The 15631-nt window shown below is 39.4% G+C and overlaps 1 protein-coding gene across 15 annotated transcripts in view; it reads right to left on the reverse strand.

Annotated features, from left to right (window-relative positions):
* Positions 1-15631, reverse strand: part of CADPS (calcium dependent secretion activator) — a 489813-nt gene that overhangs the window by 107827 nt on the left and 366355 nt on the right. For 4 of the 15 annotated variants that reach the window (XM_065540886.2, XM_065540881.2, XM_065540885.2 and 1 more), the window contains exons 14-18: positions 14977-15078; positions 13415-13478; positions 12893-13016; positions 10478-10546; positions 9590-9607 (exon numbers count right to left, since the gene is read on the reverse strand). In XM_065540886.2, coding sequence (XP_065396958.1) covers positions 9590-9607; positions 10478-10546; positions 12893-13016; positions 13415-13478; positions 14977-15078 — 377 coding nt within the window. Of the gene's footprint in view, positions 1-9589; positions 9608-10477; positions 10547-11974; positions 12159-12892; positions 13017-13414; positions 13479-14976; positions 15079-15631 lie in introns of those variants that run through there. The other 11 variants (XM_045385957.2, XM_015446146.4, XM_065540883.2 and 8 more) reach the window with 4 other exon arrangements.

The raw sequence follows: 15631 nt of genomic DNA on the forward strand, positions 1-15631 counted from the left end.
AGATACACTTCGTACAATGAAGAACACCTATACGTTAATAGCTGCTTCTTCCTTACAGATGACCAGAAATAGGACTTGATATATTAATAGTTGGAAGATCTGGCTTGTCATCCCCCATATGTTACTTACTTTCTACATAACCTTGCATCTGCTACTTGAACCTCTCTGTGCTTTAGTTTCCTCATCTATAAATTGAGAGTATCTTTTCTGTATATCTTACAGGGTTGCTGATAAGAGCAAATAAAGCAATCTATGGGACAGATCTCTGTAAAGCTCGAGATGCCTACACATGTTTATTGTTACCTCCACATTGTGAGAAGGCTGCAATTAATTGCTTTGCAAAAGCAGATGAAGGGCCGTTATTAGTTCAAGTGAGCTAGGAAATATTCTTGCTCCCTTTGTGGAATTTCAACATGTCAAAATCTGTCATTTTGGGGGAAAATGTGTGGTATCTGATTGTTTCCAGCTCATTTAATTATTTTCAATTTGGAATTCTCGTGGCTTTTATATTGTGGGTTGAATCATATATAAAAACTTGCCAGCTTATCAAATATGTTACTTGCTATTCCAAATGTTAGAATACTGTAATCAGCACTTGACCCATCTGTCATGTGGTTTACAATATCAGCACAGCAAACATCTTATAACAATAGCCTCTCCTTCAATACAGGCACAGAGCACTATCAGCTTCTGCAATTCTCTCTCTTTAATGAGTGTCTCATTAACCTTGGACCTGCTCCTTTCTAATAGTTCTGGTTTATAAAGCAATCTGTATGGTGAGAGGGACATACTCCATTGCCAAGTTTGCTTTTTGGTTTGCTTGAATTTTCAACTGGGAAAATGAATTTTACTGCAGGCATATAGGAAATGGAATTCTAGTGACATTAATAAAAAAAGATGGAGAAATATGGATAAAATATAATATTCTAGTAAAAATCATCATTAAAAACAAAAGTTGGTGAGATCCTTTTCTTGCTGGACCATTTTAATGTTTAGAATACAGGACAAAAAAATTACCAGTTTCCTCTTATTCAAATTGTTTGGGAAAAAATGTGTGCAAATAGAATTTGGAAGACTCAGTTTTAAATGACAATCATTTAAAAGGAAGCAACTACTAATCCTTTTATCATAAAAAATAGTACTCCGTATTTTATATTTTGTTAAAATCTGGTTTTCCACTGACAGCACAGCCTAAAGTTAAGAGCATTTCTGGTAATTCATCCTCATGGCTCTTTCAATGAATGCATGTTACCTGCATGCGCAATTCTCATGGAAATTCCTGACTCATTCTCACCCAGTTAAGTGAACCTGGGTAGAGAAAGACTTGATCTGGTGGTGAATAAAACAATAAAGCGCCCCTGGGTTGATCCATCACCCATGAGGCAGCAGATACATATTTCAGCTAAATGGGTCTTGATGAGAAATTCATAAAGGGATTTCCTCCTGCCAACTGTCTGTCCAGAATTCTGACAGTGAGGTTTGCCACCATAGAAAAACAAGCTCCCTATTTTTTTTTCCTCACAGAGCAAAACAAAAACATCATACCTTGGTTTCCAACTTCATTTACCCAATTACCATTGCTCATGTTTACACAATTAAATCTGCTTGGCTTCCAGAGAGAGAGTTAAATGTGACTGCAGAAAAACAAAAAGAGAATTCCGCTGCATGCTCATCTAAGCCAAGGAAGAGATGCATCCGGGAGCGAGAGACACTCCAATTAGCCCTTAAATAACCTGACCATCTCTGGCTCCAGCTAGTGAATTGCCAGTCTCTGAAATATCATATGAGAGATGAATATGATTGATGGAAACTCACTTGTTACCAAGTTCCAGCCTATTGATGTGTTGCTGAAGATGTTAGTGTTTGTATTATGCAATTACAGAAAATAACTAGCCTGTAGCAATTTGCTATGATTTGGGGGTGGGGGTAGATAAAAGCTCAAGTAGGAACAGAAAGCTAAGCAGATAGCCACATTATACTATCCTGAATACCCAGCTTCCCTAAAATGATGGCTACATAGGCTTAAAACATGCAAGGTTGAAATCTAATACAATTTCTTTAGTGGGATGGTCTATTATGTATACTTGATCCCCTTGATTCTCCAATATCCACTCCCTTTCAAAAGATTCCAGCTCTAGGTCAGTCTAAAGTATGTGTTAATAAAGGCTATTGGATGGATCATGGATTTTTCCTATGTTTTCATTGGAGGCATCATTGTCTCTTCCCTGTAAGGACTTAGGTGGTATAGCTTGTCTAGTCTACCTTCAAAATGTGTCTTGATTTTATCTCACACCATACTAGATCACGTGCTCATCCACACTCTTGCCGAGGGGGTGAGCATGTGACTCAGGTCTCATCATTTCCACCTCAACTGTTGCTAAAGCCTCCAAGGCAGCCTTCAGTCCCTTTTCTCTTCTGCAGTTCATTCTCTGCCATGCAGCAGTCAGAGTGATCTCTGTTAAGCACACATCTGAACTTGTCATGCTCCTGCTTAAAAACCTTTGAGAGCTTCCCTTCATGATAAGGGTTATGCCTTCATATGCCATAAAAGGAGAGTGCCATCATAGCAAAGGTTCAGCTCCTCTGTTGACTCTTCTACCTGAGCACTTCTGGCCCCTGATAACAGGAAATTATATACATTTGTCTATCTCCCCCTCTGCCAGGGAATTCTGTATTTCTAGGGCCTACAGCAGTGCTGGGGCCAGGGTAGGTCATCAAGTATCAGTGGAAGGGAATCCTCAGTGGATCCTGTCCAATGCAATGCTTTCATGAAAAATAAAATACTCTGTGTTTTCAGTATACATACAAACTACACAGGAGCTCTTATCTCTTATCCAAAGTTCCTGGTTACTTAACAAATGTACTAAGCTGAATTCTGAATAGTAAACATCATATCTTAAGCTTCCAAGCCAGAGAATAACGTCAGGTGTCTAAATTCAATTAAATACTATTTAAGACAGCTGGGCACGGTGGCTTATGCCTGCAATCCCAGCACTTTGGGAGGCTGAGGCGGGAGGATCATGAGGTCAGGAGTTCGAGACCAGCCTGGCCAACATGGTGAAATCCCGTCTCTACTAAAAATAAAAAATTAGCTGGTTGTGGTGGTGTTCACCTGTATTCCCAGCTAGCTACTCAGGAGGCTGAGGAAGGAGGATTACTTGAACCCAGGAGGTGGAGGTTGCAGTGAGCCGAGATTACACCACTGCACTCCAGCCTAGGTGACAGAGCAAGACTCCGTCTCAAAAAACAAAAACAAAAACTATTTAAGATAATTAAAAATAATTTTATTTAAGTTAATACAAATTAATTTAAATTAAAGAAAGAAATAACACTCTTGTGATGGTTTTTCTTCTCTAATTTGGTATCATATGCCAACTCAAGCTTTGTTCCTAGGGCTCAGCTGTTGCATATAAGAAAAGTGAGCTTAATTCTGCATGGACATTGTGTTGGAAATCTGTCCTTTTATGTGCAAGAACCTTGCTCAGGGGAGTTACCTTCTCTACTCCATGTTATTTTGGTGGGAATTCCAAGGAAAGTATCCTTCAGGGACAGTCACATGAGCTACATCTGGCCAACCATAGTACCTCATACCATCATGAGTACTATTATTGGCTCTGGGGTTAGCATGTGACCCAACCTGGGCCATTGTGGCCCTTCTCTGGAATTGTATACAGTTGCTTGGAGAGGAATGCTCTTTTTCTTCTGGAGTCATTAGCTAGGATAAAACGCTGGTGCTATCTGTGGGCATGTTGCTTCGCAAACTTCAACCATTAGCTCCAGTCACATTAAAGAAGGCTGTTAGTAGTTGGAGATATGAAAACACATGAACATTTTTCATTTCTGAGGCCAACTCCTCCATGGATTTCCTAGCTACATGAGCCAAAAAATTCTCTTTTTTTGCTTAGGCTATTTGAGTTCTTTTTTTCCCTGATTCAGTAGTACTACTAAGTACTCACTTAGTCCCCAAATAAACTTTTATGTACATTGCCACAAGCAGTCTTGGGCAGGAGCTTGGAGCATCTGGAGGGATGATGAATAGAGGCAAACACTGAAACAAGGCTAGGGAACACCCCAGTCAGTACTTCTTGGGGGTCCAGCCTTTGACCTACATCATGCCCTTCTCTGGCACTATCCCCTGCTCTGTAATCAAAGACTCTGGCCTGGGTAAAATCACCTTGTACTGCATTCCTGTGACACCTTGCTTCTTCCCTTTACTATCATCATCAGATTGTGATTGCTTGTTTCATGCCTGTGTTTTCTACCCTTTTTTTTTGGTAAGCTCAACAAGGGTAGGGAGCATGACTGCTTTTGCTCATCACACACTTCCCTGGTATCTGGTATAGCTCCTGGAACCTAGTGGGTATTTAACAAATATATATGGAGACTGCAATGTTGTGTTTGAAATTCATAATAGAAAGACAATTTAAATACCTCTTATATTCCCCTAGACCCTCAAAGTGCCATCCCTGGATCAGCAGCTTCAACATCACCTGGAAGCTTGTTAGGAATGCATATTCCCAGGCTCCACCCCAGACCTGCTGAATCAGAACCTACATTTCAACAAGATCCCCAGGGATTCAGATGGACATTAAAATTTAAGAAGCACTGTTTTATGATTCATTTCTGAAATGAAATGATATCTTTATACTATACATTTTAACTTGGAAGAACATCCTTTTAAATACTTTCAAACAAATTACATATATATAAAATGAGCACTTACTATGTGCCAGGCATTTGTGTTAAGAGATTTATTTGGAATATGTATTTTAATCTTTGCAATAATCCTCTGGGGAGGAACCATTATTAGCACCTTTTACAGAAAATAAAAGTGAGGTTACAGAGGTTAGAAAACCCAGTGGAGGCAGGAGAAAGATTTGATTTTGGGGTATAACAAATCATTGAGTGCTTAGGCTGGTTTTGAGGTAGTGTTTTCTTGGAGTTGCACATATATGATTCTAACATGTGGATGCTGGATGTCATCGAGTGTCCTACTGGACGCTCAGACCAGTTAATGGATTGTGGATGGGGCCGTTATGTCTTGACTGAAAGGTAAGGAGGCCTTGTGGGGTGGTGACGGCTCTTGAATAGCATACAGGACAAGAGACTAGAGAGTCACTGACTACTCATTTTATTTTGAACCTGGCTTCTTTTCTCCGGGCCTTGATTTTTCCACCTGTCAATGATCAAGAAACCTCTTTGTGTCATACAATTTCGTTGCTAACAAGTCACAAGCATTTTACAGTGTAGAAGTTGAAAATGTGGACTTTGGAATTAAACAGGGTCGTGTTCAAATTCCGACTCTACAACTAACCAGCTCTTTAACCTTGGGGAAGTGACTTAACATCTTTCTACTTCAGGATTTCTATGCATGAATGCGTAAGTTCTTATTTCATTGAAGTAAGAGGCACATTTTAACATTTCTGAAATCCGGATGCATCTTACGTTTGATAGCATGTCATAATATAGTACATGAATGGCGCATCTTATAATTGATGGACCTTTAGATTCAATGAAATATGGTAATAAAACACTTATCTCACAGGGTCATGGTGAGAATTAAATGAGATATGCATAACTACTTAGCACATATTCAGTTCTCAACAAACAACGTTTATCATCATCTGCAACATCACATCTTTTTTTCTGATAGAAGAGAGAGACACTGATTTCATATTTGTGGGTTCACAACATATTTAACACATCCTTTTTTTTTTTTTTTCCAAAATCTTTCTTGGTGACAGTGTTTAAAACACGTTTCTCTTTGTCCCCATCACTTATTGTAAAGTATAGATGAGGTGCTAGTCCACAGAATAATCTGGTCTTGGAAACCCTGATTCATGCACCACTGAAACAAAAAGGGTGGAAACGCTGGGTGTGGTGGCTCATGCCTGTAATCCCAGCACTTTAGGAGGCCAAGGTGGGTGGATCACTTGAGGCCAGGAGTTCAAGACCAACCTGGCCAACATGGTAAAACCCCGTCTCTACTAAAAATATACAAAATTAGCTGGGCGTGGTGGTGTGTGCCTGTAGTCCCAGCTACTTTGGATGCCAAGACAAAAGTATTATTTGAACCCAGGAGGCAGATGTTGCAGTGAGCCAGGATCCTATCACTGCACTCCACAGCAAGACTCTGCCTCAAAAAATTAAAAAATAAAATAAAATAAAATAAAAGAGAAACACTTAGTCCCTCATGTATAAGACATGAAGCATGAGATGGTCCTCATCTCAGAATGGCCATCTTGTGGGGATGAGATTCACTATTATTGAATTCACTATTATTATTGGTCCCTTTTGGAAGACTGTGGGGTGGTGGCTTGGCTCTATGTTTTAGTGGGTTTTACCAGCTTGGTTCTCTTTCTCTCTTTCAACAAGCCTTAGATCTGCAGGAAATTTGCCTGAAGACAGAGAAAGATACAAAACCTCAACATCACAGAATCTTTCTGGAAGTCCTTTCGATAGATTTGACCTGATCTAGAAGGTTTCTGTCAATTGGAGAGAAAAAAAAGTCCACAGTTCTTTGACAGCCTTGGGGAAGTCTCAACTGCGCTTGGGAAGACTTTACAATGTAAAGATTTTGTCAATGATTCAGTTCCAGAAAGGACTGCTCTGTTAATTTGTAGCCTTCCTATGTGAAAAGTGGTAGGTATTATACTTTTGACCTTATCCATTGAATGAATGGATATTGTCTAAGTGCTCACCACATCAGCTAAAAAGTCTACATGGTAGAAAGAGACAAAAATGCATGGTATTTAAATTCAGACAGACCTGAGTTCAAATCCTGCTTCAGAAAGTTACTTATCCTGTCTGAATCACAGCTCCTTCATCTGCAAAGGGTGCAAAAATAAAGCCTTCCTTATGAGTCTAAGGTTAAGATTGAATCAGAAGCCCTTAGCACAGGGCCTAGGCCCATAGATTCATAGGAGGCTGCTCTCTTCTCTCTCTCTCTCCCCACCTACCCATCATTCATCCATCCACCCACCCACCCATCTACCCGCTCTCCTCTCCTTTCCTCTCCTTTCCTCCTACCTATTTCTCTATCTATCTATCTATCTATCTACTATCTATCTACCTACCTATTTATTCTGTCTATATCTATCTGCTGTTTATCTACAAATCATCATCTGTCTGATTTTGCAAATCCTTGGCATATTTGAAGGAAAAAGTTGTTTTATTTCAAATTCCAGTGGAATCGTTATGATGCTCAGAAAATTATGCAAGTATTTAGCCAAGAACTGAAGCAAAACAGCAATAGTAGTGTAGACTTTCTCAGAGCTTTCTGGTTCAGAATGTGTGACGGTTTAAATGGAAATGTATTTAAAATAATAGAATTCATTTGCAGGAGTCACAGCTTTTCTTTCATAGACTAGCAGGCTTTTGCATCTTTTTTTGGAGGTACTGTAATTAAATTGAACATTTAATTTCTAATAATGCCACCAGACATAAAGCATAAGTCCACCAAAATGCCATCTGCATAGCCCTGTAGATTCTTAAAGCATAGTCTGACTAAAGGACTCAGCAGCTGTCCATATTTCAGTCCCCAGTATTCTATCCACCTCCCCACAATTTGCACGTGTAACTCCGGTGGTGCCCTACCACCTCCATACAGTTGGTTATGCAGACCTATCCATGAATTTGTGCTCTATTCTCATTAAGAAAATTGAAAGGGGAGGGAAGGGGTATGAAAGAAAAAATTTAAAGGCCAGGGAAGAAGTAATTATGATTATGATTGCAATTGAGACCTGATATACTTAGAAAAAACTTCACTATACCAAGCTTCAACCCCATCTCTGCTTTAACCTTAACTTTTAAGTCCAATTCTACCCTATTCCCTCTCTTCAGTCCTTTCTCTTAATTCCTGCTAGTGTGATTTTTCTGCAGTGTAAACCACCAAGCTATCCCTTTGCATAAACAGCCTTCAGTGACTCTTCATCACCTTTGCAGTTGAGACCTGTGGAATCTTTCCTCTGAAAAAATCCATATGCATGCAAAAGTTGGCATGATTTTCAAGTTAAGAAATTTTGAACCACGAGATACAGTCTGAACTCAGCATTATTATGGCATAGAAAGACCTTTGAAGTCCTGTCCCTGCCTACCTTGCCATCATCAGCACCCACCCACTACTATCATCATTTCACTCTGTTTTGCAGCTATGTTGAATTAATTACAGAGTAGTTAAAAGGGTGGCTTCTGCCTGGGCTCAGATTCCAGCTACTCCACTTACACTTCTGGATGTGTGTTTTTTAAGTTCTGTGCCTCTGTTTGCTCATCTGTACAATGGGAGTAATAATAGTTCCCTCTTATAAGGGCTTTTGAGGAGAAATAGGTTAATAATATGCTTAGAATCATACCTGGAACACGATATGCATTAAATAAGCATTCATTATTTTTTATTAGCTATCTGGTTTTACATATTTGCACATATTACTATCTTGATGTAGGATGACTTTCCATTCCCAATCCTAGCTCCCCTTCGTTTATTCTAATTCATCTCTCAAGATGCAGTTCAATCCTTACCATCTCTTGAAGACTTCCATGGTTTTCTGACAATGCCCCATCCCTCTTACACATAACTCTACCAATAGGCTTTGCAATATACTTATTTGCATATATACACCCATTTGCACACATACTCCATGAGGCTAACAGCTCTTTCCCTCTTGTTTACATAGTCTCTGGCTTTTAACACTGTACCTGCTACAGGGTAGGCTCCCACTAACCATTTGTCTAATAAATGAATGAATGAGTGAATAAATGATTGAATAAATATCTTCCTACCAGAGAGAAAGGTTCATGTGTCTTGAACATAGGTTTATGAGTCTTCAAATACTTATCGGTATCCCTATGCTTGGAATGTACTCAGGAATGCTTTCTGAATTGTCTTGAAATGTGCTCAACTGTTAATTTGGATTAACTGATAGTTATTTTTGACAACTCTTTAGACTATAAAAATGATGATCTGCATTCTAAGTTATTAAAGTTTTAAGTCAGACCTAGTCTCAAAATAGGATCAGAAGTTTTGGGACCAAACAAGAAGAAAATTTCCAAAGCCAGAACTTTCCAAGAGCTTTCCTCTAATAAAACTTCCAGCAACAGCCCCTGTTTGGTCATCCTGTCCATGCTTCCTGCTTTATCATGTGATACATACAAGAACAACATGGACACAACTTCTCTCTGTCTTGGCTGATAAACATTCATCAAAGAACACGAACTTCTCAATAGGGCAGAAAACAGAAAAAAGAAATGAAAAACAAAGAGGAAGATTCATTTGGTTAAATAACTTTTTAAAAAATGCACATGAGGCCAAATCACTGGAATCCTATAACCAAGGATGAAATGAAGCTCTGCAGCAAACCAGAATTCTATTCCTTTAAAGCTTATGCCTTTTCAGAAATTCTGCTCTATAAAGGTCAACATCAAATGGGCATGAGATGTATTTAGACAGCACAAATTAACTCCTTAAGTATTATTGCAACTCCACATGGCTCTCTGGGAGTACATACCTTAAGGAGCTATTGAAAAACAAAAACAAAAACTGAATATAACTCAACAGTCCTGATAATTTATAATGCATATACAATTGGTTCACCTGCATCCTTTTGATTCTCTATTTGAAAGAGAGAGCACAACAAGGAGAGAAGAGAGAGAAACAAGAACACATATGCAGAATTAATGAGCAAGTGGACCAAAATGCCCCCCACTTATGTGTGATACATGATATTGGAAAGAAAAAGTTGCCCTTGGGTTCCCACTGCCCCGAAGTTTGGGGGCCAGCAAAAAAAGTCTCCTTCACAGAGGTGGAAAATGCTGCACAAATAGAAAATTAGTAAAATTAAGTTTAATGTGAAATCAAGCTATGAAACATACATGAACTCTCCAAGTGACAATTAAGTCATATGTTCTAGGCAAAGTTTAGAGGACAAGGACAAGTCAAAATCTCCAGAGGGAACAAGGAAAAGCTTCCCAGCTTGATAGAGAACAGACAGGAGGCGTATAAGATCTAATTTTTACAAAGAATGGACCACCTGGTGTGATCTCATACCCATAATAATTTGGCATCTTAAACATGGAAAAGAAGGCATGATTTTGCCCCAAATGTCCTTTATCTGACACCTAACGCATTGCTCCCCAGCCTAGCTGCTACCTTTTGATTGTGTACCAGTGACAAGCACTTTACAAATTAGGGTTACACACAAGCAAAGTAAAAATGCATTCAGGTCACAGACAGAGAATAACTGAAAAACTTACAGACAAATCTGAGTTTATCACAAACAAATGGCTTAATTGTCTAACCTGTTTTAGGCTGCTAAAAAGTGACTGGACTTCTCACACTGGGTTTCACAGACAGAACCAACAGACAAGCCAATGCTAAAAAACTTGAAGCAAGGAGAGTGAGTTGGTTTGGATCTGGATTTTCTTGAAATAATGAAAACAGAAAGAGTGAAGACAGCATGGTGAGGAGGTGGTAGGTACTCACGAATGGTTAAATCCATCACTTGGGAGGCCAAGCAGAAGACAGGATGCTCATACATTTCTCTCTTTTTCCCTATAAAAGAGGATTTGGGCATGCAAGAGGCTTAGGTCAGAGGTAAAGAGGTTAAAGGTCATAGGTTAGAGGAAAACGTTACATTAGCTCAAAGGAAAATAGCCACAGAGTATTTTGGGATAAACACAGGATAAAAGAAAAAGGAGCTTCAAAATTGGAGATCTACTGGATTAACCATTCAGCATGCCGTGAGTCACGAGAGAGATTGTGACCATGATTTTACACGTCTCTTTAGAGCTGTTTGCAAGAATACAATGACCAAAACATCATGAGTAAAGGGAAACAAAATTTCATTGATTTAAGGCTCCAAGATACTAAGGATTTCAGACTTTAGTATCTAAGGCTCTTGAGGTATTTCTTCATAAACATAGTCTCCAGCAATATTACTACAACTTCTTTCCAGAATTCTCAGATAACTAAGCTGTTAATTCTCACAGAGGGGCTCAAATGTAAAAAGTGAAAGATTTCTTCTCTGCGGGTAGGATCAGAGCCTTGTAAAAGAAAGTTGTCTGTTAGTAATATCTTTCAGGCTGCAATGTCTCAGCCTATGGTGGACTATGTTCATGAAAGAAAACCTGATACATGCAGCCAGAGGATGTTGGGTTGTCTGAATTAACAATCCCAGCATGCTTTGAAATTGGTGTCTCAGACACTTTTGCAGAGGTCACATTAAAGTGGCTGAGCCAATCACGGACAAGGAAGGAGAGAAGCGGAAGAGAGCAGGTAGTGTGCAATGAGGTACTTCTCTGAAAAGAGAGTTGAAAAAAAAAGAACTGGTTTCTTCAAAGAATCCCCAGACCTAAAAGTCACAGTGCAAAAGATAATTAACACAACCAAGAAGAATTGAGGCACAAAAGGAAATTACAGACCAGCTGATCTACTTTGGAAATGAATGCATTTTTACTTACAGATCTTAAAGTTTGTTTTTGGATAGATTTATCTGAAAGAAGAGAGCAGATCTTACCAAAAGACTAGTAATAGCTAGACCAAGACCTGTGAGGCAGCAGCCATGGCAACAGAACGTTTCTTGATCCCATCCCATCTCTGGCCTTGCCTAGAATTGTTAGGTACCTGGCTGACTTTACCAAATACAACCAATCATTACATCCTGGGACAGTAAATGCTGGAACAATTGTTTGCTAATATAGCCCTTTAACAACCTCTTGTTCCTCTATTTTTGTCACTCATTACCAAGTCAAGAGTTGATAAACATCCTTTTGGTGCCCAATTCTTAAGTGTTTCTCCCTGGATGCATAACAATGAATTCATTACCACTGGTACACAATTTGCATTGTCAGACAGACAAAATTGAGAGAGGGAGGACGTGTAATGTACAGAACACTGTGAATTTGACATACTCTTAACCTAATTGTCTAAGGAAACAAGGATTTTGGCAGAGTAAGTGATGGGGTCCGGGTGGTTGGTTAGTTTCTTTTTCCCCCAGTTGTCTTGAGGCAGACAATGTGCATTTGCTAGTTTTAGTCAGGTGTCATGTTTCACGTGTGAGAGAACATCAGATTCCAGAATGCGGACACATTGAGTTTTGCACACAGAACTTCCACATTTATACACTTACACCACTGGTCAAGTTGGGTGTGGCTTTCAAATCACCCTATAGCAGCCAACAGGGTAACAATGAAAAGTGATTAATACCTTCGTGAATGAATAGGTCCCAAAGAACCATATCTTCTCAAATAGAGTTTACTCAAAGCGCCTTTGGTGATTACTGGGTCATCAGTGACCACTTCCCTAAAACTTGAGAGGGCAGTGGTAACAAGCATCTAAGGTCTGGTGTAACAACAATGAATGAGATCTAAAGCCAACCTGGAGCCATCATAGATGGCTCAGCACTAACCTGCCATTGAGTTTGAAACACTACCAAAGGACAAGGTACTTTCAGGGGCAAGAAAGAGGCAAAACCTTGATCTTGCTCTTTGCAATTCTTGTATTGCTTCCAATGGTATCAGCAGCGGACAACAGACTGCTTTATTTTCTTCTGTTTAAAGAAGGTGGCAATTCTAGAGAATTCCTTTATAGGAAAACATCAGCCACAAAGCCGATACTTAGGGCCAACACAGACTCTCAGAAGGACCTTAGTTATGTGATAACATCCTGTTTTCAATATTGTTCCCTTACAAAGGCTGTTTTCTGAGCCCCTGTGATGTCTTTTAATTCATTTCCTTGGCCACAGCCAAGGAAACTTCCACATTTCAAGTGCTTCCAGGTTTCAGCTTAATATACTCAGATGGACCACTGCTTTCGGGTGCCCTTCAGAAAAGAGAAAGACTTCCCCAGGGAGGCATAGCAAAATTTAAATTCAAAACTGGGGGCAGAAGGGAGCCTTACCTTCGATTTTGGCATACTCTGAGAGCCGAGAATAGTTGACTAACGCAGCCTGTTCCAGACATTTACGGATGACTGTTTTCACCTCCTCTTGTGGCACTGGGGTAACAATATCTTTCATCAAAACCTTCAAGTAGGAAAAAGAGGGATAACTAAGAAGGTTCAAGCAAATGTGTCACTCATCCATACTTCTTGGAAGCGTGAAAGTTTAAAATCAGTTCTTTGTGACTTAATACGGATTGAGAGCCATGCTTAAAGAGAAAGCACCAGAATTGCAAAGCATTGGCAAAGGCCGCCCATTAATCAGGGAAGGGCTAGGAACATATCTTCCGTACATCCCATTTGGGAGTTTGAAGATAAAATATCAAGAGTTTTGGCAGTTTCCTCGCTTCTATTCTGATATTTGATGAATGGTAAACAAATCCTATAAAAATTACAACTAGGTCATTCAACCAAAACATTTCGTTACAATTATGCTTATGTCTTTTTATATATATGTGATCTATCTTTTACTTTCATTCTTACCCTTTCCAAGAGTGAGAGAGTAGCTTTCAAAGCACCTTCAGGTCGACCAAATGGAAAGCAATACCTAAAAAAGACAAAATTCTTCAGGTTGCCTAAATTATTACATTTTAGCATGAAATATGCTGCAATTTGATTCCTATAGCAACTCTCTCTGAGGAATGGAAAATGCTTTTTATTTTGTCACGTTGTGTTATGTTAATCTGAATTCACACCATATATGTGTGTATATAATGTATATATGTGTATGTGTGAATAATGACTAAAGAGGGACTCTGCAAATGTCTGCAGCAGAAAAGAATATTCAGAGTGGTGACATAAGGCTCTGTTTAGATTTCTATTGTGAAGGAGAACTATTCGTTAGCTCAAATGTGACCTTATATGTTATTATCGAGACCGGCATTAAAAAAGTATTAGTTGGAACAGGCTGAAATTCAAATATACTTACTTAAGACCCTAAAAGATCCATATATGGAATAGAAAAGTGGATTTAGAGCAAATTCATGATTCTGCTAGCTGTCCTTCCCTGCTTGTGGTTTCCTATTGTTATGGACCTTCTGCTACTGGTAATGCATTTTACACATAGTGTATGGTCAATAAGGATTTATCCAGGAGGATTTTGATGCCACAGAAAAAAACTATGTCAGGTACCACTACGAGTTCCAGTGACTGGTTTCAGGTTGTCACCGGCCCTTCAGAACACTGTGCCTGGGACAGAGAGACTAGTATGGCTACTGAAACCCGGACTATCTTATATAAGCATCCCACTTCTTCCACTTGCCAGCTGGATTGCCCTGGGCAAGTTCCTTAACCTCTCTCAGCCTCATTTTATTCCTGGTTTAAATGGGGATTATGATAACTAACAAAGTTGTTATGACATGAGTTAATACTTCTCCAGCCTCCAGTTCTGTATCGGTATATAGGAAGTATTTAATAAACAGGAACCATTAGAAATGCTATTATTATTTTTCAGTTGCTATTTCAGGATCTCTGGTCCAGAACCACCAGGACAGCACTAAAAACACCTAATTTGCTCCAAGGGAGAAGTGGGCTATGTGGCGTAAGGTTCAAGCGCAGAACCTGCTGGCTCTCTTGAGTATGCAGGGGAGATTCAACCCACTCAGGCTGATCCAAGGTTCATTCTTTCCCTGTGTAGCCAGCTAGTCCTGTTTCTGAGGTAGTGGAGAAAGTGGAGACTCTCCTAGGAGTACCACTGCCTTCCTTCCTTGTTCACTATGTTCTGATTCACAAGATTTTTTATTTATTTATTTTTACTTAGGACCCTTGAAGAAGCTTCAAATTCAACTTTTTATAACAGACTGATGACCAGGGTGAGCTCAAACATGGAAGAATTTGTTCTTTAAGTGGAAATAACATGAACTTAAGAATACGAAGTTTCCTGGTTATTGCGGAACCATGTCTGATTGATTTGCTTGTTCTACTCAGTTATTTCGAAATATCCAATGCATCCTCTGGTAGATTTACAGTTTTGGAAAAACTAAGCCCTTTAGTTTTCCTTCCCACTCTCATCTCCTAATTAAAACCCTCCAGCCCCAGATCCTTACCTAAAATGTGTAATCTGATTTTCTAGCAGAACTCGGAGCCTCTCTTTGATTTCTTCAAAACGTTCCTTTTCTTCAACAGTCACAGTTCCGATTCCATCAGGCCTGAAAGAAGACATGTCATGAAATGACGGGAACCTCATATGCTGACACCATCAAATCAAATCTCTAGCAGGAGGAAACTGTCCATTTTAGAAGAAACAACTACAATGATCGATGTGACCTAAGGAGAAGCCCAGCTATTCAGGGCTGGCTTCCAAAGGGGATGGGTTGTGTTTGGGTTATCATTTTGGAAACATGTGCAGAGCTGTAGCTCATTTCGTGTGAAATGGTAAAATGTACAAACTGGTGGCTTGAAGGTTAAGTCCAGCCCCCGAACTTGTTCGGTTTGGCTCACAGCTTTTTAAGAAATTTGAACCAGTTGCCAACATTTTTTTAAATTGGGGAAGTTTGAGAATGCAATTCTGATTTCTGTTTTCTTGAAAATTTGGAACAGCTGGCATTATCAATTGGTGGCTAACAGCTTCTTCTGTACCAGGGACAGACACTCACCTGGTCCATATTGCTAAATTGTAGGTGTAAATTGTAGGTGTAGGTAATTGTATTACCATATTGCTAAAATGTAGGTGCTTGGGTTTGGGGTCCCTAAATTACGCAC

This window comes from Macaca fascicularis, chromosome 2, assembly GCF_037993035.2.
Source record: "Macaca fascicularis isolate 582-1 chromosome 2, T2T-MFA8v1.1".
NCBI classification, from domain to species: Eukaryota; Metazoa; Chordata; class Mammalia; order Primates; family Cercopithecidae; genus Macaca; species Macaca fascicularis.